This window comes from Cibotium barometz, chromosome 51, assembly GCF_041138505.1.
Source record: "Cibotium barometz isolate CiBa-2024 chromosome 51, ASM4113850v1, whole genome shotgun sequence".
Taxonomy (NCBI): domain Eukaryota; kingdom Viridiplantae; phylum Streptophyta; class Polypodiopsida; order Cyatheales; family Cibotiaceae; genus Cibotium; species Cibotium barometz.
The window spans coordinates 17,257,090-17,280,666 of record NC_141096.1 but is presented as its reverse complement, the minus strand read 5'-3'; the positions used below and the strand labels follow the sequence as shown (position 1 = coordinate 17,280,666).

At 40.2% G+C, this 23,577-nt stretch overlaps 1 protein-coding gene across 2 annotated transcripts; it reads right to left on the bottom strand.

Annotated features, from left to right (window-relative positions):
- Positions 1–17,624: 17,624 nt before the first annotated feature.
- LOC147609370 (uncharacterized) lies at positions 17,625–22,784 on the bottom strand. Of its 2 annotated transcripts, XM_086787869.1 has the most exons (10): positions 22,277–22,782; positions 21,392–21,596; positions 21,134–21,224; positions 20,876–21,012; positions 20,443–20,686; positions 20,031–20,135; positions 19,740–19,922; positions 19,311–19,512; positions 18,748–19,227; positions 17,625–18,040 (listed from the first exon to the last, which is right to left on the bottom strand). In XM_086787869.1, exons 1-10 carry the CDS (start codon positions 22,515–22,517, stop codon positions 17,964–17,966), a joined length of 1,965 nt encoding a protein of 654 aa, XP_086643995.1. In that variant the 5' UTR covers positions 22,518–22,782; the 3' UTR covers positions 17,625–17,963. The 2 variants fall into 2 exon arrangements, with proteins under 2 accessions (XP_086643995.1, XP_086643996.1); XM_086787870.1 differs by lacking the exon at positions 17,625–18,040 and having other exon boundaries at positions 18,479–19,227; positions 22,277–22,784.
- Between the last annotated feature and the right edge of the window lie 793 nt (positions 22,785–23,577).

Sequence of the window (23,577 nt, the reverse complement as noted above, 5' to 3'; positions counted from 1 at the left end):
AATACATCCAAACACATCCAGTGTTATGCCTGTAAACTTTTGTTCAGGTGTGCTATGCCATGAATAGCTATGGTGGGGGTCTTGTTCATTATAAAAACATAGTTTCTATTGCTTCAGCCCAAAAATAATCTCACATGTTCTTTTCAAACATCAAGGAATGTGCCACTTCTACAAATGGTTCTATTTTTCCTGTTTGCAACACCATTATATTATGGAGTGTACCTGCATGTAAATTGTCTCTTGATTCCTTACATTATCAAGGTATCATTGAGCTCATTGAAAAAATACTCTCCCCATTTGACCTCAAGCATTTTATTTGCATACCTTTTTCCTGTTGAGATATCGAGCTCATCTAGTGAGGCGGTGGACACTGATGACCCGCTTGGGGGATAGGCCCCACACTTACACCACTGGCATGGTTGGTGAGATCATGGGTGATATGCAGCCAGTGGGATGACAGGCTGTGTGATAGCCATTCTAGAAACTGGCATAGTTATAGCGTCACCTCATTTAGTTGGGTTCATGCTATAGAGAACCCTAGTATGTATTTGGTTGAGTACTTTTTCATATTGTGTGTACTCTTATCTTTGTATATGGTGTGTTGAGTTTTGTGTGAAGAAGAAGAAGATTTTCAGCCTCTCACCTTGTATGTTCTCTTTTAGGGTTTTGTGAGTGTGTGTGTGCTTGCAAGAGCTCAAGCTCTCTTCTCCCCTCCATCTTTTCATGGTATCAAATCTTGGTTCATGCTAAGGATTGAGTTGCAAGCAAGAGAAGCACAGGAAACCGTACGAGGGTAAGAGCTTCATCTACTCTTCCCTATTTGTGTTGGCGACTACACCCTTGTCGGGAGCTCTACGGGAGGCACTGGCAAACGATCTCTCATTGAGAAGCTTTCTTCGTGGGAGTAAAGCTATAGGGCAACTATAGGGTCCTATTGGACAAAATTTTTCGGGCCGAAAATGCGTTTCGGGTGCATTAGGACCTTCGTTTTTCGGAAAGCAGGCAATTTCGAGCACTGCGAGTAAGTCATCGATTCTATGCAGAACTCTATTTTAAGAATTGCAGGAAGACAGATTGGTTGTGCAGACATTGTGTGTGCTGAAGGAGGTCAAACAGTTGCCATTGGGTGTATGTATGCACATTGAGGTCACTGGTTGTGACATTTGAGTGTAGTACAGTACCGCTGGCAGAAAATACAGCAGTTTGTGCAGGACAAACTAGAGTGTTGTTTCTGGTAAATTTGTGTGTCTGGCAAGATGTCAAATGATGGCATAAACCAGATTGTTGCTGAGAAGCTTGATAAGAACAACTTCCATGCTTGGAGGTTCAAGTTGACAAATTTCCTGATGGGAAAGGGTTACTAGGACTACATAGAAGGTGAGCATGAAGAGGCACCGAAGATACCGGAGATCAATTCGATTGCTACAGATGTGAAAGAGTTCAAGGATTGGAACCAAGGAGCCAGAAAAGTTATGTATTGGCTCTCTATCAGTATATAAGACACCATGATTGGGCACATACAGGATGCCAAGTCCCCCAAGGAGGCGTGGGACACCTTGGTAAAACTCTATGAAACGAATACCAAGGCACGAAAGATACAGTTGAAGAATAAACTTCATACTGTGGAGAAAAAGAGTATGTCTGTGAATGACTATGCATTGAAGATCAAGGGTATTGTGGAATCCCTTGCATCTATTGGTGTTCAGTAGATGATGATAAGGTGGAAGTCTATCTACGTGGTCTCGGGCCACAATACAAGGCGTTCAAGACGTCTATTCAGACTCGAAAAAACATTCCCAATTTCACAGATTTGGTGTCTATGTTGATTATAGAAGAGAAGAGCTTGGGTGAAGACCAACAGTCTTCACAAAACAAAAACAATTCAGAGCAACAGGCCTTCTACACAAGTTCAGGGGAAGAGGACGAGGTAGAGGAGGCCGTGGATGCAGCCAAGGAGGTGGCTGACGAACAGGTAATCAGAATTATGGCCAGCAACAGCAACAACAACAACAATAGTCCCAGAATTCACAAGAACAACAACACGCAGGTGGAAGAGGCCAATTCAGAGGCAGGGGAAGGCAAAGAGGTCGTGAAAATTGGCAAAGACAGTATAATGATACACGTGGATGCTTTTATTGTGGGGTAAGCCTGGACATATGCAGGCAGATTGTTATAAGAAGCAGGCTGACATGCAAAATGAAAAATTGTTGCAAAACAACTATGCATCCTCGAGCAGAAACAATGAGGATAATGAAAGGTTGTTTGTTATATGCAGCATGTCGTTAATGCCATGTCTGAAAATGTTGAAGCAGCACATAAAGATGATGTATGGTGGTACGTTGATTCAGGTGCTTCGAACCACATGACAAGTCATGGGGAGTGGTTCAAGGAGATGAAAAACCTTGAAAGACCAGGTTTTATGGAAAGAGGGGATGACACTGCTCATCCAATTGCCCATGTTGGAGATGTGCCATTGTCTATGCAAGATGGCAAAGTGAAGTACCTTGTTGCAGATGTACTTCATGTTCGGAACATAACAAAGAATCTGGTTTCAGCTGGCCAGATGATTGAGCAGGGTTTGCAGGTTCGATTTAACCCTGATGGTTGTTATGTTGAAGAGTTTAAAGATAAGTGGTGCAAGTTGGTTGCAAAAGGCAATAGAGTGGGCAGAATGTTTACATTGAATGTAAATATGCCTGAAGTGAGTGCTGCAATGTTTGCAAATGGTTCAGGAATTGTTGCAGACACAGACATTTGGCATAAAAGAATTGGACATGTGAATGTGCAGAGAATGAAGTCTATGCAGACTAAAGGAATTGTGACAAGGCTGCCAAAGTTTAAAGTTGAAGGTATGAAGAAAATATGTGAAGCATGTCAATTTGGAAAGCAAACAAAGCATGTATTTCCACGTGACAGAAATGTGAGCAGAAATGCACTAGATGTTGTGCATTCATATGTATGGGGTCCTACGAAGACCATGTCTATGGGCATGTCTATGGGAGGCTGCACGTATTATGTGACATTTATTGATGATGACCACACAAGGAAAGTGTGGATATACTTCATGAAGGAGAAGAGTGAGGTGTTCACTCATTTTCAGAATTTCAGAGTTATGGTTGAAAAGCAAACACGGAAACATGTAAAGTGCCTAAGGTCAGATGGAGGGGGAGAGTACTTCTCCAATGAGTTCTCTGAATTTTTGCAGAAGAATGGTATTCAAAGACAGTTTACATGCAGATACACTCCGCAGCAAAATGGAGTTGCTAAGCGGAAAAACAGGCACATTGCTTAGATTGCGCGAGCATTGATGAGAGAGAAGAATATGCCGCATTGCTATTGGACTGAGGCTGTTTTTACACAGCAGTTTACATCATGAACAGGACTCCAACTAGCTAAATGGAGTTGCTGAGCAGAAAAATAGGCACATTGCTTAGATTGCATGAGCATTGATGAGAGAGAAGAATATGCCGCATAGCTATTGGACTGAGGCTGTTTCTACACAGCAGCAGTTTACATTAGAACAGGACTCCAACTGCATCCATACATGATGTAACTCCAGAGGAGAGGTTTACTGGCAGAAACCCTGATTTGTCTCATCTGAAAGTCTTTGGATGCATTGCATATGTGCATGTGCCAGATGAGCTGAGAACTAAGCTGGATCCAAAAGCTGAAAAATGTGTGTTTATTGGGTATTCCCTTGAGCAAAAGAGATACAGGTGTTATAACCCTGCTACACGTGAGTTGAGGGTAAGCAGGGATGTTGTTTTTTATGAGATGAGCAGCTGGTATGCTGCTGAAAAAGAAGCTGTTGGGGCTGATGTGAGTGGAAATGTGGCTGCACAAAATACAAGTCAGCAATCACAGTCTTTGAGTGGACCAGGAGAGTCCTCATCTAGTGGTTCATAATACCAGTCCTACAAATGTGATTAGTACATGGAGTGGCAGGCTGCGTCATAATACCAGTCCTACAAATGTGATTAGTACATCACATAAAGGCAAAGAGAAAGTGGTTGAGTCCCTTAGTATGCCTGACATTTCTGCAGGGCATTCTCATGTTGATGGAGAGTCTAGTGGCTCAGAGATGAGCCTTGATGAGGATCTTGGGATACCAGCTATGAGAACACTTGGTGTAAAGAAGACTATGGAAGCCATGAATGCAAAGCTGTGAAGATCTGGGAGAGTGAAGAATCCTGTGCAGAGGTTTACCTATGATGGTTATGTGTGGCACATCACTATGCATACATGGCAAAAGTTGTGCAGGTTGTAGAGCCCACATGCATTGATGAGGCTGTTGGAAATGTGTGTTGGGAGAAAGCTATGGATAAGGAGATGGATGCACTATATGGAAATGAGACTTGGGATTTAGTTTGAAGGCAAGAAAGCCATTGGATGCAAGTGGGTGTACAAAGTAAAACATAACAGTGATGGAAGCATAAGTAGGTACAAGGCTAGATTGGTAGCCAAAGGATATGCGCAGACATATTGCATTGATTATGAGGAAACTTTCAGTCCAGTTGCCAAGATGGCAACAGTGAGAGTTGTGATAGCAGTTGCTGCGTCAAAGCAATGGTCTTTACATCAGATGGATGTAAAGAATGCATTCTTGCATGGGGATTTGCAAGAAGAGGTGTATATGTTGCAGCCACCTGGTTATGAGGATGTGAGTCAACCCGAGCATGTTTGCAGGTTGAAGAAAGCCTTGTATGGCTTAAAACAAGCACCAAGAGCATGGTCTAACAAGAAATCTGAATATCTTGTCACTATTGGCTTTCATGTAGCCAATGCAGATTTCTCGCTGTATGTGAGACACAGTGATAGAGGGGTTGTGCTTGTTGTCATCTATGTAGTGTTGAAATATACAAGTGAATAGGGTGTGTGCGGGAACAAGCCCTTGGCTAGATGCTATAAAAGAGAATCTGTAAATGTGAGAGAACCTGTGAAAAGGTGAGAAGAATCTACTAGGAGAGAATAAAGGGTAGCATGAGAAGATTTAGGAAGTGTGGAGATATTCTGGGAGAGGTGGAGAGAATCAAGCAAAAGAGGTGGAGAGAATCAAGCAAAAGAGGTGGAGTGAATCAAGGAGAAATCAGTGGGATTAGATGCTTGGATGTAAACTCTATAAATTGAGGCATTGGCCTAATGAGAACTTGCTGGTTTTTGATTATCCATGCTTACATTAAGCTACTAGTTAATTGCTCACTAATTACGTCTTAATTGCTCACTAATTACATCTTAATTGCTCACTAATGAGAACTTGCTGGTTTTTTATTATCCATGCCTACATTAAGCTACTAGTTAATTGCTCACTAATTACGTCACTAATTATCGTCTAATCTCTTTGTTAATGATGTTGATTCTAGCATTTGATCCACCATAGCTCATCACATTGCTGTAATTTTAACATGGTATCAGAGCCTAGCCTAGAATCCATCAAGTTTATGAGCCCATTATCTAGTTAATTAGGATTAGTAGATAATTAGAAAATAATCAATTTTTTAGTTATTTTCAAGAAGCTTTTTGTACCCCTAGCCAGTGGAGGGGCTTGATCTCCCTCCAGGAGCCAAATTAGCCCAAACCTCTTTAGCCACACATAGCTAACACTCTTGTGCTTCAGCCCATCAAGATAGATCTACAAACCGCCACGCGCTGCTGGAGTTCTACGCATTTTTGCAGTCACCGTTTTTTTGGAGAAAATTTGAGTTTTCTACTTCATCAAATACAATGGGTCTAATTCCTCTTAGCCCCGAGGGTTTTCAAGCATGATCTACAAGCTGGTGAAGTCAGAATTTGATTTGATCAAGTCTACGGCGGTGAGATCCAAGCTCTTCATCAAATCTGTAGGTGACTTTGGTAAAACAGAGATTAAGCATTTAATGTTTGGTCAAATCTTATATTTCTTGGCTTAATCCTCTACTAGACTAATTGCTATGGATGGCCTTGAAATGATTTGAGCTCATTTGAACTCTAAGGCCTCAGATCGAGGCTCCCCGCATACTCTATTTTTTGTACACAAAATAGAGGATTAATTTACTAATTAGTGATTAATCAATGCTAATCACTATATTTTGGTGCAATTGAGGGTTCAAATTAACCATTAGGTATCTGATACAGATCCTTATAACTTCATATTGCAATTCGGAGATGGTTTGATACTCCAACCATTCCATACAAATTGGTTACCCTTGATTTAATGTAATTTCTGGTAAAATTATGCTTATAAATTTGTGGTAATCATCAGTTTGCATTTAACCCTTGGTTAATGCCTACAAATCACACTCAAATTCAAGATTATTCACAGCCAGAGTTGCATTTGGGAATGTGCATAAGAATGAATGTTATATGCATTATGTATTGAGCACACTACATCAGTGTAAAAATGGGATCAGACATTGCCCTTGTCCAGAATAAGGCAAGAGGTAAGACCTCCCACATAGATTTGGGTTTGCATTGCATAATGACACAAGATAAACATCAAAAGCCCAAAAGAACTGTCAACAAAACGTTTAAACATGTTGCTCACATGGAATAAGAACTGACGGACAAGCTCATGGCCCCAGCCATGAAAGAAGAAGAACATCCCTTTCCAAGAGGAAGATCCACACCAAGAGGAAAAGCTAGAGGAAGCATTGAAGGAAGACATAGACACGAGAAGAGAAGCTAGAGGAAGCATTGAAGGAAGACATAGACACGAGAAGAGAAGCTGCCACACACAACAAGAAGATTGAAAGAAGAGGAAGACATGGACGCGTGAAGAGAAGCTGTCACACGACAAGAAGACTGAAGACAAGAGAAGATGTGAGGCTCCAAAGAGTGAGGAGAGCCATGTGAAAATCTCTGAGAGAGAAAGAGAGAGAGACCCCACAACCCAATGTAACCTGCCCCAACAAAGTAAAACCACCTCTGAGCCACCGATGATGTAAGCCACGTGGTAGATGTATGTGTGAGAACTTTAGTCAAGGTCACGAGCACTTGTAGTAGCCTTGGACACATAGAGAGAGAGTGTGTCAAGGACTATGAGTTTAGGGACTTGAGGGACTGGTCGCGGACTATCAAGTAAGAGAGAAACTTGGTATATAGGGTCCAGGTATGCTAAGATTGTTCACTTGAGGGGAGGTGTGCTAGACACTGACTATCAAGTAAGAGGGAAACTTGGTATAGGGTCCAGGTGTGCTAGGAGTATTCACTTGAGGGGAGGTGTTGAAATATACAAGTGAATAGGGTGTGTGCGGGAACAAGCCCTTGGCTAGAGGCCATAAAAGAGAATCTGTAAATGTGAGAGAACCTATGAAAAGGTGAGAAGAATCTACTAGGAGAGAATAAAGGGTAGCATGAGAAGATTTAGGAAGTGTGGAGATATTCTGGGAGAGGTGGAGAGAATCAAGCAGAAGAGGTGGAGTGAATCGAGGAGAAATCAGTGGGATTAGATACTTGGATGTAAACTCTATAAATTGAGGCATTGGCCTAATGAGAACTTGCTGGTTTTTTATCATCCATGCCTACATTAAGCTATTAGTTAATTGCTCACTAATTATATCTTAATTGCTCACTAATCATCCATGCCTACATTAAGCTATTAGTTAATTGCTCACTAATTATATCTTAATTGCTCACTAATTACATCTTAATTGCTCACTAATTACATCTTAATTGCTCATCACTAATTACATCTTAATCACTAATTATATCTTAATTACTCACTAATTACATCTTAATTACTCACTAATTATATCTTAATTGCTCTCACTAATTACATCTTAATTGCTCACTAATTACATCTTAATTACTCACTAATTATATCTTAATTACCATCTTAATTATCATCTAATCTCTTTGTTAATTGCTCACTAATTACGTCTTAATTATCATCTAATCTCTTTGTTAATGATGTTGATTCTAGCATTTGATCCACCATAGCTCATCACATTGCTGTAATTTTAACATGTAGATGACCTAATCATTACGGGGGACCATGATGCAGAGATCTTTGATGTAAAGATCTTGCTTAGATAGAAGTTTGAGATGAAGGATCTAGGGGAGCTCAAATATTTCTTGGGCATTGAGGTGATTAGGTCACCACATGGTATTGGATTACTGCAGAGACAGTATGGCTTGGACATGTTGTGTCCAAGTATGGTATGACAGGCTGTAAGCCTATCTCAGTGCCATTGAATCAGAATGGCTTGGACATGTTGTGTCCAAGTATGGTATAACAGGCTGTAAACCTATCCCAGTGCCATTGAATCAGAATGGCAAGTTGAGTGCAGATTCAGGAGAGATTTTGGAGGATCCTACTATGTATAGGCGCATAGTAGAAAGCTTGATCTACATGACGATCACCAGGCCAAATTTGAGCTATGATGTTGGGTTGGTGAGTCAGTTTATGCAGGTTCCTCGTAAGCCGCATTTGGATGCATTGAGACGCATACTAAGGTATGTGAGGTCTACTTTGCATTGTGGACTATTTTATGAAACTGGGACAGAGATATGTGTACATGGGTACACAGATGCTGATTGGGCTGGTAGTATCTCAGATAGAAGATCTACTAGTGGCTTCATGTTTTCTTTGTGGAGTGCTGCTATGACTTGGAGCAGCAAGAAGCAGCCTATAGTTGCTCTATCGAGTACAGAGGCCGAGTACAGAGGTGCTGCTATGGCAGCATGTGAGGTAGCTTGGTTGAGAAAGCTACTTGCAGATTTGGGTCTCTTAGTGGATAGCCAAGTTGTTGTTTTCTGTGACAACATTAGCAGTGTACAGTTAGCCAGGAACCCAGTTTTTCATGCTCGCACGAAGCATATAGAGGTCCACTACCATTTTGTCAGAGAGAAGGTTTTGGTAGGAGACATTGACCTTGTTTATGTCAGCACACAGGATCAGGTCGCTGACATCTTCACCAAAGCATTGGGTACAAAGAAGCTCCGTAGATTCAGGGCTTCGCTTGTTGGTGTACATGAGATGGAGTTGAGCTCGAGGGGGAGTGTTGAGATATCGAGCTCATCTAGTGAGGCAGTGGTGACACTGATGACCCCGCCTGGGGCCCCACACTTACACCACACTGGCATGGTTGGTGAGATCATGGGTGATATGCGGCCAATGGGATGACAGGCTGTGTGATAGCCATTCTAGAAACTGGCATAGTTATACCGCCAGCTCATTTAGTTGGGTTCACACTATAGAGACTAGTATGTATTTGGTTGAGTACTTTTTCATATTGTGTGTACTCTTATCTTTGTATATGGTGTGTTGAGTGTTGTGTGAAGAAGAAGAAGATTTTCAGCCTCTCACCTTGTGTGTTCTCTTTTAGGGTTTTGTGAGTGTGTGTGTGCTTGCAAGAGCTCAAGCTCTCTTCTCCCCTACATCTTTTCATTTCCTTCATGACCAAGGCTTTAAATCAATAAAAGTGACCAAACACCTCACTTTTCTCCTTCATGAAATAAACCTATATCAATGAATGTGATATAATACATGTACCCTGCAATTGTTGTAGACTTGGACAGTTCCCATATATCTGAATGTATAGCATCCAACGGCCTTGCACTAGTATGCTTTTCATGTGAAAAATCATGTTTAGCCTGCTTACCAAGCTTTATGCTTCATATACTTTATGGACCTCACTTGTAGATCCTCAACCATTTGTCCAATAGAAACCAAGTTCTTCATAATATTTGGAACATGAAGTACATCTGCCAAGTACTTCATTTTGCCATCTTGCATAGACAATGGTACTTTACAAACATGCACAATATGGGATATGCAATATCATCACATGTTTTATTTTGTGGTTAGAACTGGCATATCCACATACACCAAATATCTCTTAACCTTGACACATCTCTTCTTGTGGAACTGAGCATGTGCTACATCACAACACCCTGTTTACTTGATGATGGATAGTTGCCTTGAGACAACTTACCATTTTTAATTTTCCATCTACTTTTTATAGCAATCCTTTACAATAAGCCTTGGTTTTCTATGGTAATAGCACTCCATGCTATTTGCCAGGCCACCTCTATTTTTTATAGCAATCCTTTACAATAAGCCTTGGTTTTCTATGGTAATAGCACTCCATGCTATTTGCACTGATTTCTTTGCCAGGCCAGCTCTCATCCCCTCTGGCTCCCCTACCTCTAGAGTGGCCTCTTGCACTTGTATGAGATTAATTTTCTATATAGTTCTTGTTGTTGACCACAACATGCATGCAGCCAAAATAGAATGTGAAGAGCGTATAATTGAAGAACTCCAAAATGACCACAACATGCATGCAGCCAAAATAGAATGTGAAGAGCATATAATTGAAGAACTCCAAGCAGTGTGAGAAGGATACGTAGAGAAACTCAAAGCTTTCATCATCATAGAACCACGGATGCCTCCCAAAAAGCAATGAAGAAAGCATGCTAGTACTACTGAGATGTCTGCCAGATCGTGCTATACTCAACGTGCGGCCTTTGAGACAAGTGAATAGAGATCCGAGAATTCATGAATCAGGAAAAAGTGCCACAACCCAAGCATCAAGCAAGACAGAATCGAGCCCAACAGTGACTTCGCTCGTGGTTGGAAACCCAGAAACCAATTTTAGATTTGTCTAGGGAGGAAGTGGTGCAGTATCCTGCTTAGTGAGAAGGCAGAAGCCCATGCAGAGGGTAATAACGCCCACCAATGGATTAAACTGGCGCAAAAAGGGACACAATAGAGTAGAGCATAGGCTGGGTGCCGCCCCCAACTACAAAAATATGGAAGGCCTCTATGCAAGTGGGGACCTAGAGAGGCTAAGTAACCAAAACAGCATATTTACTATAATGATGTCATTTCTTCAAATTATACAAGATGGCTATGTCAACCATGTATAGGGCACACCTTATTTTTCCACAGGACAAAGTGATAATAGCAGAGCACACATGAGGCTAGATGAGAAGTTCAATCCTCAGACACGCCCAGTCAGTAGACATCAAAGAGAATATGATCTCGGGTACAATATAGGAACGAACATAGAATTTATCTGGCAGTCTTAACACACTAGCTAACCCAAGCCAGAATGGATGGGACTGACATGATTATCCGAAAACTTTTTTCTGAACTCTTCATAATAAAAGGAAGTGTTATTGTTGTTGGCACAATGTCCAGCACACATGCCCACTGCAAGCATGCCAGGTGTAGGTGGGTGAAAAATCCTACAGTTCACCAAATGGATACATAGTAGCCTCATCAGATGTATCATATGAGCCAGTGACCTTGCATTGTAACAACCTTTTACAAGATGAGTAATACCCGGATGAGGAAACAGGGATAAAAAGCTTATTCATAGGATAGAGGAGGAGCTTGTTTACTAGAGTTCAAGAGAAAGATTATTGCACACTATGAGCAGTGGGAATATTGCCAATTTGCTAATGAGATAAGTCTTGTAAGGAATGTGATGTGTCTTTACTCAATGGATTGAGTTCTATCTGTGTGATGTACAAAATATAACTGTGTATCTCATGTGTGATACACTTTAATGCTATGAGTTTTCATTTATACACTAGCATGAACATGTGGATGAATATTATAGTTTACATAGCTAAGTCTTTCTTACATTATGAATAGTAATATGCTCTCATGATGTTTGTCCAAAAGCCTTCCGAGTAGTTCTCTGGCTCATCTAGACTAACCTCAAGAATGTCCCCAAACTAGGAAAATTTTGGACTCAAAAAGGACGCTCTAAGAAGATCTATGTCATCATTTTTCTAGAAAAAAGGGAGTCGTTGGTGAACCTTATGTATCTTATGTCTAAACCCCCACGTGGAATAACGTTGGAAAGTCCTTGAAAAGCAAATTCTAAATTTATTGCCTCCAAAAAAAAAAATTTAGTTGATAAGCTCAAGTTATGCCTTCCCCAGTAAAAGGTAGATTCCAACCTATGTCTGGAGTTGATATGCTCAAGCTATCCCTTCCCCACTAAAAGGAAGATTCCAACGATTATGAAAATAAATTTGGAGTTGATATGCTCAATTTATTCCCTTCCCCACTAAAAGGACTAAAAGGTAGATTCCAATGATCGTGAGGGAAAATTTAGAGTTGACATGCTCAAGTTCATGGCTATCGAGGTGTGAATGGGCACCTTAGGGTTAGCTCGTATACAAGAAACCTTACTCATTTTATGATTTCTTGCTCATTTGTTGTTTCTTGTTGTACTTGTAGAGAGCTTTCATCTCTCTCCTTTAAGCTTGCCATTCTCTTTCACACTCTACACCCTTGTGTTCTTGTCATTGAGCATTGTGTGTATATAAGTCTGGCTCTCCTTTCTGAGAGATACAACGTTGGTATAACCAACGAAGCTTTTCCATAGCTTACTTTTGTTTCTCTCTACACTATGTGCAAGAAGCTTCCATAGCTTGTGTTCAAGCTTTCGATAGCTTGTTTCATTTGGTCTTTATCACAACAACAGGTGCAACAACAGGTGTTTGCAGGTCAATTTGAAGCTTTCCATTGAAACTCTCTTCCTCATTGTTGTACTATGAAGGAGGCTCTTTATAACTTGAATCAGCTCTTTTTCAAGAATCAACTCCCATATAATCGACTTTTGTACAAGGGCTTCGAGCTACAACTAAGCAAATCAACACATTTGTTTTAATTTTTTATAGTTGAATTGTTTCGCTCACAGTCAAATCATTTTGATGAGACGATCCGATCCCACTTTTTCATCGCTTCTTCTGCAAGCAATACGTGGCTAGAATCACCCAATTCTTGGATCGTTTTCATCTCGAATCATTTTCTTGGAATCGTTTCAATCGTATTTTTCAACAATCCTACTTCTATGATCCTACTCCAATGATCCTACTTTTCAATGATTTTACTTTTCTCAATTCTAGTGATCCTACTTTTTAACACTAGTTTGGTACCAAAACAGGACACTTGAGTGTCCTTTTTTGGGGGTTGCGAAAAAAAATCAAACTCCTAATGTAGGCTTTAAAAACCAAAATGCTTCATTGGGCATGTAGAACATAACCCTATGCTTATGTAAAAAATGCTAAACATATAAAATGCCTTTTTATTTGGAAGTACATAAGCAACAAAGTAGCATATGTCTTGAAAATGAACATTTTTCAGGATTTTTCCAAATATGCAAGCATCATTCTCTCAAAAAAAATCCAATGATATCAATAGCATTTTTCCCAAGATATTTTGATAGCATACATCAGTCCAAGGAGGTAGAAGTTCACAAAAAAATCATTTTCCTTTCCTAGAATTTTTTCCAAAAAAGTTGCATAAAATCAACAAAAGTAACGCATATTATCAAAACTCAATCACGCCACTAAAAAATAATGTAGCCCTATCAATGAGAATGTTGATTATTGGTTTTCAAGCTTGAGATGAGATAAATAAGCCATAATTTGATGTGTATGACACTAACTTAGCCTCCACTTAAGTAGGTTCTTATCGCCTAGTTCTAAAAAAACTGTAAAAATTAAAAATGTAAAATTTGATCATCTTTTATCAAAAACTAATCATAACTATGCTTGCACAAGTAGTCTACACCTATAGTTACAACAAATAATGCACTTACACAGCTTTTTCCTTTGATGAAAATCAAAATTAGGCTCATAATTAGACATTTTATGTATTAAAAACAGGTTGCGCAAAAGGCCATGTATGAGAAGAGGCCCAAAAAGTGGCTCTAAAGTTTTGGAAAATTCAAAACAAAGTAGTATTTACCCTATATAACATGGGTGCACCTCAAGTTTTACATTATTAGCTTGCATATGGAAGGAGAAAAATTCATGCTCCACCTGTATAAAAAACGTCATTTCAATATTAGCGAGTCAAAAATTTATCCAATAATTGTCGTTTGATGATTCCAGGATTTAGTTTACATCATGGGCTTTCCATCAAGCCAAGTTTCATGATCAAACTATGTCCCTTCTAAAAGTTATGTCCAAATTACTACTATTTTGAAAACAACAAAAATCATGCATTTCAGCATGTGTCTAAGAAAATTAAAATATTGCCTTGCAAAAGCTAAGAAAAGTGCAATTTAAAAAATCTCAAGGATTTTTTGGATCTTGAGGAACATCTATGGATGTTAAGCATTTCAAAACTCTTAATAGATTGCCCACAAAAATTCAAGAAAAATGCTAACTTTTCAGGACACTTTAGTGTCCTCAGGACACTTTAGTGTCCAATTACAGAACTAGTGTTAATGATCCTACTCCGGTGATCCTATTTTTTAACAATCCTACTCCAACGATCCTATTTTTTGGCGATCCTTTCTCAGTGATTCTACTTCGTCGATTCCACTTTCTATGATCATTCGATTCTCCTTTTTTGGATCGTCTGATTCTATTTCTCAGATTGTCATACCCACTATGTCGAAAATATAAACAATGTTGTACTCCGGAATAGTGAGGAATTCTTTCCTCCATTCTAGAGATATTTATATTTTGTAACATTCATTGATGATTATAGCAAATTCGGGTCATTCTCAACACTTTGTTACTATGGTTGAAAATGAAACTGGCTTGAAATTTTAAGCCACTTTCATTTTCGGCTCATAGTAACAAAGTGTTGAAAATGATAACTAAATCAGAGATATTTTCTCATTTTCAACACTTTGTTACTATGGTTGAATATGAAACTGGCTTAAAATTTCTTCAAACTCTCTACTCAAGCAGACGGGGGGATATATATGTCCAATACATTCAAAGATTTCAAACTCTCTGTTCAAATAGAGGAGAGGAATATATGTCCAATACATTCAAAAAAAATTGGCACAAAAAGGCATTAAGCATCAGTGTACAACTCCTTATAAACCATAGCAAAATGGTGTTACTGAGAAACACAAGAGGACTTTCATGGAGATGGTTAGATGCATGGTTAAAGGTCAACAGCTTCCACACAAGTTTGGATAAAAGCAGTTCTATGTGCTACCTATGAGCTGAACAGGTGCCCCACTAAAGCTTTGAAGACTATCAATGAGGATTGGATTAATCAAAAACCTAAGGTTGAACACATGCATGTTTTTGGTTGTTTGGCATATGCACATGTGCCAACACAAAAATCGAACTGAGCTTAATGAGACAAGGTAGTGAAATGCACTTTTATCGGCTATAGTGCTAAAAGGAAAGGTTATCGTCTCTACAATCATCTTCTCACTAAGAAGATTATTGTCAAGAGGGATGTTTCTGTTGCGGAGGATTCTATCTATCCATTGATGGAATTCAATGAGCATGCCTATGCAAATTCTTCAGACATGTTTCATGGTCTATTACCTATGAAAGTATCTGCCAATTCTCAACAGATGTTGTCTACTGATCCTTGTTTGTTGTGCAAGAAGGGAATACTCAAGGAATTAATGCGCCAACTTCAAATAAGCTGGAAGATGCAATTAAATGCTGAAATATCAGTAATCAATGAATCTAGGGTTATGCGTAGATGGGTTAGAAGCACCTTGTAGATAGGATAACAAATTGTCTCCTCCTTTAAAGAGTGAAACTAGATTTGGATAACAAATTGTATGACCCTTTATAGATGAGAACCAAATCCAATGCTCGAACCACTTCTTCAGCAGATATTGCTGAGTTTCCTTTTACAAAGAAGAGCCAAATCTGATGCTCGAACCACTTCTTCATCAGATGTTACTCAGTTTACATTTCTTAGTTCTCTACATAATGTAGATGAACGTGAATCTTTTGAAGAGGCTCAAAAAGATCAAAAGACATGCAAGATAAAATTCATTCCATTCAAAAAATGGTACTGGGATTTACTGGATCTACCACTTGTTGGAGATGCAATCCACACTCCTAGAGAGAACCAGCTCACGTGGTGAGACTGGGTTTGAATCTTGGCAAATTGAGGTTTCTACAAATTGGATTACTGGAGGTCACCTAACACCTTAAGATTTTGGGGTCTGGATAGCTAGACCAATTTGTGGAACACCTCAGTTAAGTGCGCTTGCACAGGAACACAACTGGGATAGGTGACCTCCTAGGAAGTGGGAGGATCCATGTTTCCAACACCACTTGGCAAGAAAGCTATTGGTACTAAGTGGGTTTTCAAAGTCAAGAGAAAGGAAGATGGATCAGTTAACAAAATCAAGGCTAGACTTGTTTGCAAAAGGTTATGCCCAATAGTTAGAAAGGGCTTGATTATGATGAAACTGTTGCTCCCACTTCCCATATGACCACTATCCAATTTATTATTGCTTTGGTACCCTATCATGAATATCAAAACAGCATTCTTGAATAGTGACTTGCAAGAAGAAGTTTATGTGGATTTGCCCAAATTGGTTAAGAATGGAAAGCTTTTAAGCTTAATAAAGCACTATATGGTTTGAAATAATCTCCCACAGCTTGGTACCAGAAGATTCATGCCTATTTGATTGGACAGGGGTTTCGAAACAGTCCTACATAAAGCACTTTATATGTGGAAAAGAACAAGCAGGATTTTCTTGTTGAATAGACAGTCGAAAAGGGGTGTTAGCCCTAACCTCAGTCCCCACTTCACAACAAACCGTAAGCAAGACACAAAGAAGCACAGCATTACAAATAACTTTCACAAGTCGAAACCTTGTTGGATGGATTTAGGTACATTTTTCTCACATCAAAAAATTTGAGATGAATAACCTTACATCACCTACATTCAACACGCATGCTTGACTTAGGTTGTGTGGCTTCATAATTCAAGCATGTGAATAGCCATATTCTTAATCTCCAAGCCCTACAATGAAGAAACATGATGCCATGTAGTCTCAAGATTGTTTAATTAATTTTCTAGCTCATCCTTTTTTTTTTTGAAATGTTAGTACGTTACACACCTCATGGATATAACAATATGCTTTCATGCTAAAATAATATAAACAATAACTACCATCGAAAGTTTATGGTTATGATTCTTTCAATACTCTTTTTTTTTATTTAGAAGATCCGGTTTTCAAAGCGATACACTCCATTAACCCATTCGTGTGGTACGCAAGCCTTGGGTTTCCATTAAATTAGTCGTGTTTGAGAATTTAATATATCACTATCTATTGTTACTAATTTCGATATAAAATAACAATTATGCAATCCTTACCACTATTACTTGTGTCATCTAATAAAATACAGAATTTTCTCAACATATAAACCATAACGTACTTTCCTATTTTTTTGCATTTGGTCCACCTCTATATATCTCTATATTATATAAGGACTAGTTATTATATATCTCTATATTATATAAGGGACTGGTTTTATATAATAACTAGGCAACCCTTAGCATGCGTCTTTTAAGACTCCAAATTCAAATTCTACCCAAACCTCCTCTTTCCCTTCCCAAACCTTCAAATTCTTGTCACGTGACACCTTTGTGAAACTCTTTCTTAAGATAATATAGAGAAAGACAAGTTTTAGGGGGCAGGAATTGGGAGGCTCGACCACGTAGCAATTGGGAGGCTCGAGCATACAGTTTGGAGGTTTGAAGAGGGGTAGGAATTGGGAGGCTCGACCACGTAGCAATCGGGAGGCTCGAGCATACAGTTTGGAGGTTTGAAGAGGGGTAGGTTTGGGCAAGGGTAGGCTACATATGCCACACTGGTTAGCTTTATCCTACAGGTGGTTCAAATATGAGAAAAGTTCACTTCAATTTGTTGAGACCGGGAATCATGGCTCCTCAGAAATTTTCAAAAACAAATTAATTTAATAGATATATGAATCATATCCATGTTCAAAATCACCATTTCCTCGACAACGGACAGTGACAGGAGTCATGTATGTAAGGCTCACTCAAAAATAAATAAATAAAAATCCGAACCTTACTTGGTGCAACCAGGACTGAAATTTGCATGCAATCCTCCCTTTGTGTTCAGCCCTAACATGTGCCTTGGCCTTCAACTGAAACCCCAAGAGTCCATGAGATACCTTCCATAATAATGGTACATACAATGCATAACCCCAAGAATAGGGATGTGCTTCAAACACACATTTGGGTAGACGCTTCGGCTGCACTGCTTCTCCATTCAGACGAGCACGAAGATAAACACCATGATAACCAGATGAATGAGGAAGCTGCAGACAGCGCAGCGAGAAGCTCGGCCTGAAACCAAAGCCACAAAAAGTGCACAAATCACTCACATTGTGTAACACCCCCTCTGCTTTTGATATGGCTTTGAAACACCAAAATTCACACAACGAGATCAATGCATAACATTACACAGCCAACAACTCTAGCCCAAGTGGTAGTGCCCTTGCCTGCCGATGTGCAAGCACAGGGTTCAAACCCTGGCACCTACATAAACAGACAACATGACACTACAAAGATGCAATGCCTCGAACATCACCCATCAGCATTGATGCCATCACATTATCATCGTCATCATTACAACATCATTCATCATCATATCGTATTTAACACCACACCCATAATCCTCATATCTGACACGACGTCAATGCCATTACATCTGGTGCACTACGAAATCACAAAATTTCTAGATCATCATGATCATCAGCATCACAACAAATGGACGGGGCGATGAGAACATAACATTGCATAATTCATATATTGCAGGGCATCAAACACCATCATAATGACCCATAATCATCATCATCTTCATCTTCATCATGATAGACAATAGTATCTTAACAAGGTAGCAATGAGATGAACACATCACCACCACCACCCAATGCCAGCATCAATAGCATGCATCACACATAAGGGCACTGAGAAGAAAACACACCCTCTTCCATCCCTGGCTATTTGTTTTTTGCACAGAAGGATGCACTGGTGAGGGAGTTTTCACCTACCTACTACAGCTGTGGTGGTCATCCCAAAGCCATATGGGAAGAGAGGATCATAGTGCTGGTCATTCACATTCATGGGCAATTGATTGGCCCGCCTGAACCACGTCTGTGACAGTTTCCCTTTAAATGGGTAGTCCCCAAAAAGCACATCAGTGATGCCTTTGCCTTCTGTTCCAGGAAGCCATGCTGCCACAAATGCGTCCATCAAGGGCAAGTAGGGTTCAACCACCAGGGGCCTGCCTGAAATGAGCACCACCACGCATAACACAGAGCCGCACACGTTCTGGATGGTTTGTATGCCCTCATCCGGGATGGTCAAGGTCGTACTGTCTCCGAAGAACTCTGCATAAGGCATCTCCCCCACCACCACGACAGCATAGGAGAAGCCTTTGTCCTTGGCAAAGCTGCTGTCTGGGGACTGTTCGTACACTACTTTTGTAGAAGTACTGACAACATTGGTGATTGCTTCAAGCACAGTTGTACCTGCAACAAAAGAAAGCCTCTGTCAATGTGATGATACCACAACAGCATTGCAATATAATGGTATCATATAGTATCCCTCTCACCTGGTGTTATGTTACCACTTTCACCCTGCCAAGAGATTGTCCATCCACCACATTGGTTTCCAATGTCATTAGCATGGCTCCCAGCAACCAGAATTTTGGACGCCTTCTTGTCCAAAGGTAGAAAAGGTGCATCCCCTGATTTCCCATTCTTCAGTAGAACAAGAGACTTCCTCACAGCTTCCCTGGCCAGATCCCTATGCTCCTGGAAAAAAACCATTATCATCACCATCACTGTAACTACCACAACCACCATCACCAGCACCATCTCCAGTAAAAACCACCATACCCATAACCATCACAGTCAAATTATGTTTTGCATTACCTTTCATGGATCCTAAACATGGTGACAGTCTAATGTAACCGAGCTCTTGTGTACCTCAAATTAGAGAACTATGTTTTATATGTTCCTAAGTGGAAGGACGCACTCACCTGAGCACCAACCATTTTTGCTAGAGAGCGGTCAGCCAATGGGTTCTCAAAAAGACCCATGGTAAATTTCACACGCAGTATTCGCCTCACTGCATCATTTATCCTTCTCATTGAAATGTGCCCAGAATGCACGAGGGCAAGCATGTCATCCTGGAAGGATGTGTAGTTGAAAGGAACCATGATCTGTGTGCAGTCACCATGTTGATTACCAAGACACATGTTACCATTCAATCCTAAATTTGAGAATAGAACACTTCATGGTGAAATAATCGTTAAAAAAGAGCAGCTAACCATATCGAGTCCTGCATTGACGCTCATTTCAACTGAGAATGTATAATTGATGCCCGGTGGGGTAGTGATTCTATCAATCCCTTGCCAGTCAGAGATCACAAAACCCTGCATACAACATGGTCACAGATGCAATAAAAAAACTACACAGCTTGACAGAAACCAACCTACATGCAACATCTAAATGAAACTAATCATGTATGGAAGTATGACATATGAATGCAAACCATGCATTGGGGAGGGAGGGGGGGTGTTTGTTGACAAAGCATGCATGCATTTGTGTCAGTAACAAAGACAAGCATCTAAATGGGACTCATTATGCATGCAAGAAAATAATCACTCAATGGCATGTCATCAACTCTAATACATTTCGGATCCACTAGCATGGTTTAGCATGCAGGTACATGTATCATACCTTGAACCCTAGCTGTTTCTTGAGAACATGAGAGATGAGAAAACGGTTGTCGTGCATCTTATGGCCATCCCAGCTGTTGTATGAGGCCATCACAGTAGATACCCCCTTTGCAATGGCATCAAAATAAGCCACCATGTGTATATCAACCAAGTTCTTGAAGCTAATCACTGTGTTGTTCTCATCAATACCATCAAAAGTGCCACCATCCCCAACAAAATGTTTCGCAGTAGCTGCCACAGCATGCCTGAGACAAAACAATGGATCACCAGGTCATACATGGTAGGATACACATAATGACTTCTAATTAGGTCATGTGTTACACAATCTCGTGCCTCTTTTGTGACAGCCATGTATGCTATTCATCAAGGCATGTACGGCAAGTGCTACTCTATGTCATTAGGCTCTTGAAAAGAGGGTAAGTACTTGAACTTACTGTCCAGCCACAAAAGGATAGCCTGGCTTGGAAGCAGTTCCTTGCAAACCCACTATAATGTCGGTCATATTCCTCACCAGTTGAGGATCCTCACCATAGCTTTCATAGCACCGGCCCCAACTGGGGTTCCTGCAGACCTGCAACCAGATCACCCCCTATCAGCACCGTACGTAGAGTGCATGGCACAAGCAACCCAATGTGCATTCACCTCATACTAGAACAAAACATCCATCAAAACAATGTCAAATCATGTCATACCGCAATGCAAGGGGCAAACACGTATGGGATGCCTGTCCCCCGAACCTCTAAGGCAGTGGCCACCCCAATTCTCCTCGCCAAATCCGGTTCTCTACAAACAACACTCAAAGAAACCTTAGACATGCAAAAACCAGAGGGTAAATGAAGAATCTGTCCATGTAATCCAATAAGGGATGACCTCAATCAACCTTGCAATACTCCACAAGTCATCAAAAAAACCCTCACTTCAATTAAAAAGTTTAACAAGAATTGACTTGCCTTGTGCAGCCGAGACCCACATTGTGTGGAAAGATAGTTGCACCATAGACATTGTTATGGCCATGCACTGCATCTATGCCATACATGAGGGGAATCCCCAACCTGGTACCCAAAGCAACCTTTTGGAAGCCATCAACCATATCCATCCATTCACTTGGAGACGCATGATCTGCTGGTACACTCCCTCCCCCGCTCAGAATGCTTCCTGTCAAGCAATCAAATCCCAAAAAGTGGGTTTCTTAAAGAAAACGGAAAAACTGTCTTGTATGGGCAAAACCTTTCTTGCTTCCAGGGTTTAAATCCTGGCTTCAGGGTTCTAGCCTTGTTTTTAGGGATTAAGAGGGCTTCAATAAAATGAAGCTTGCTTGAAGTTTGCTTTTAGGGCTTCAGTGATAAGAAGCTTGCTTTTAGGGTTTTGTCAAATGAAGCTTGCTTTTCAAGTTCCAGTAGCACGGAGATCAAGGGCTTGAATAGCATGTACCTTGACTTGAGGATTTGATTGACATGGAGCTTCACATAAGGGTCACATTGAAATGACATTTATAAGTTTGCTTTAACTAAAGGACCTTGTAAGAAAATCAATTTCGGAGTTTCAGAAGTGTTTTGATTGAGATGGAGCTGGAATGTAGAGCTTCAATACAGTAACACGAAGCTATCAATGTAGATTTATAAGGTTTCATACACCAAAGCTTGATCTGAGGGTTCCATTTTAGAAAATTAAAATCTTTATTTCAGAAATCAACCACATGGAGTTTACTGTTGGGATACTACCTCATCAAGATTCAGATTGATAATAAAGCTTAGTATTTGAGCTAAACCTTAGTGCTGATTAAGGGGCTTAAATCCTGATTAGTATTATTTTATGGGGTTTAATGGCTGACTCACCCACAAAGTAGTTTTGGATGATGGAAGAGGTTGCAACAGAACGCTCAATTTGGGTCATTTGGCCTATCTTCTCCTTCAATGTCATAAGCCCAAGAAGGTCGTTCACTCTGTCTTCAACACTAGCATGCGGGTTTTTGTAAATGGGATTAGAAGAGCAAGCCAGGTCTGCAAGGCAAAGCAGGGCGAAAGGTAGCAGGAAGAGGGTTCTGTGGATGAAGCTTGGAAGAGGGAGGGCGGCCATGGCGGCCTATGTGGGGGTGAAAAACAAGGAAGAAACGCTGAGAAGAATGCAGGCAATCAAAGCGATTGAGAATGCATGTGTGTGTGTGTGTGTGAGAGAGAGAGAGAGAGAGAGAGTGAGTAAAGCCTTTCTTTTAATGCGCTCAGGCCGTAGCGCAGCAGTATGAGAGAAGCTCTTGGGACAGCCCAAGAACAAGAAATCACAGAGAAGAAAGATATGCGACTGTAAAGATCACAAGGTAAAAGCCGCTTTGGCAGAAAGCTGCACAGCAGCCTGCAACACACGTTTGAAATTTTTTACCTCCTCCCGTTGCACATTATGTCACCGACTCACCGCCCATAAATTCCCCTTTTTTCACTTTTATTTTCTATTTTCTAAAATTTCATTTTTGTTTTTTTACCCCTCATAATAACAAGAATGATGGGGTAGATGTAACTCCTCCAAAGTGACCACCACTTCTTATGTCTTGATGAGCTTAGTCTGGGATGACTTGCTCTACTGGCTCCTGCCCGCCCACACTAGCCCCGTCGCCCACGGTTGATCAAACATCTGGCTTGCTACTCATGTGCTACATATTTAATCTACTCCCATTTTGCACAAGTGCTTTCTTTGGTTTGTTTTGTAAGGGCAAGAAGTTGAGACTAGATCTTGCTTTCTGCTTTCAAGAAGAGTTATATAGGAAGTTGTAGCTCCAGGCTTTTTTTAAAGGAAGTTGTGACTCAATCTTGGTTGGTCACAAGTTTTATGACTAAATCTTGCTATATGTTTTTGCTTTTTGCTTTTGTGAAGAATAATATAGGAAGTTGACTCTAAGTTTTTGCTTTTTGCTTTACAGGAAGTCGTGACTTAATCTAGGCTAGTAAAAGTTTGTTTTTTAAGAGGAAATCATATTCATATTGAGGCCCATCTAAAAAGTTGAGTTACCTAAATTTTATCACTATCAATGACAGTGTACTGCATAAAGTGAAGAAATACCATGAAAGCAAAGGCTCACTTTCTACATAACTACAATTGATTCATAGATGGGAGCTTTTAACTTTATGAGCCACCCCCCCCCCCT

Bases quoted from the DNA above. Each gene is read 5' to 3' on its own strand.
- LOC147609370 (XM_086787869.1), bottom strand. From the start codon at position 22,517: ATGGCCGCCCTCCCTCTTCCAAGCTTCATCCACAGAACCCTCTTCCTG. The intron at 21,225-21,391 runs GCAAGTCAATTC...TGTTGTTTGTAG, and splicing joins GTGGGTCTCGGCTGCACAAG to AGAACCGGATTTGGCGAGGA. The intron at 18,041-18,747 runs GTAGGTGAAAAC...CTTTGGTTTCAG, and splicing joins GACCACCACAGCTGTAGTAG to GCCGAGCTTCTCGCTGCGCT.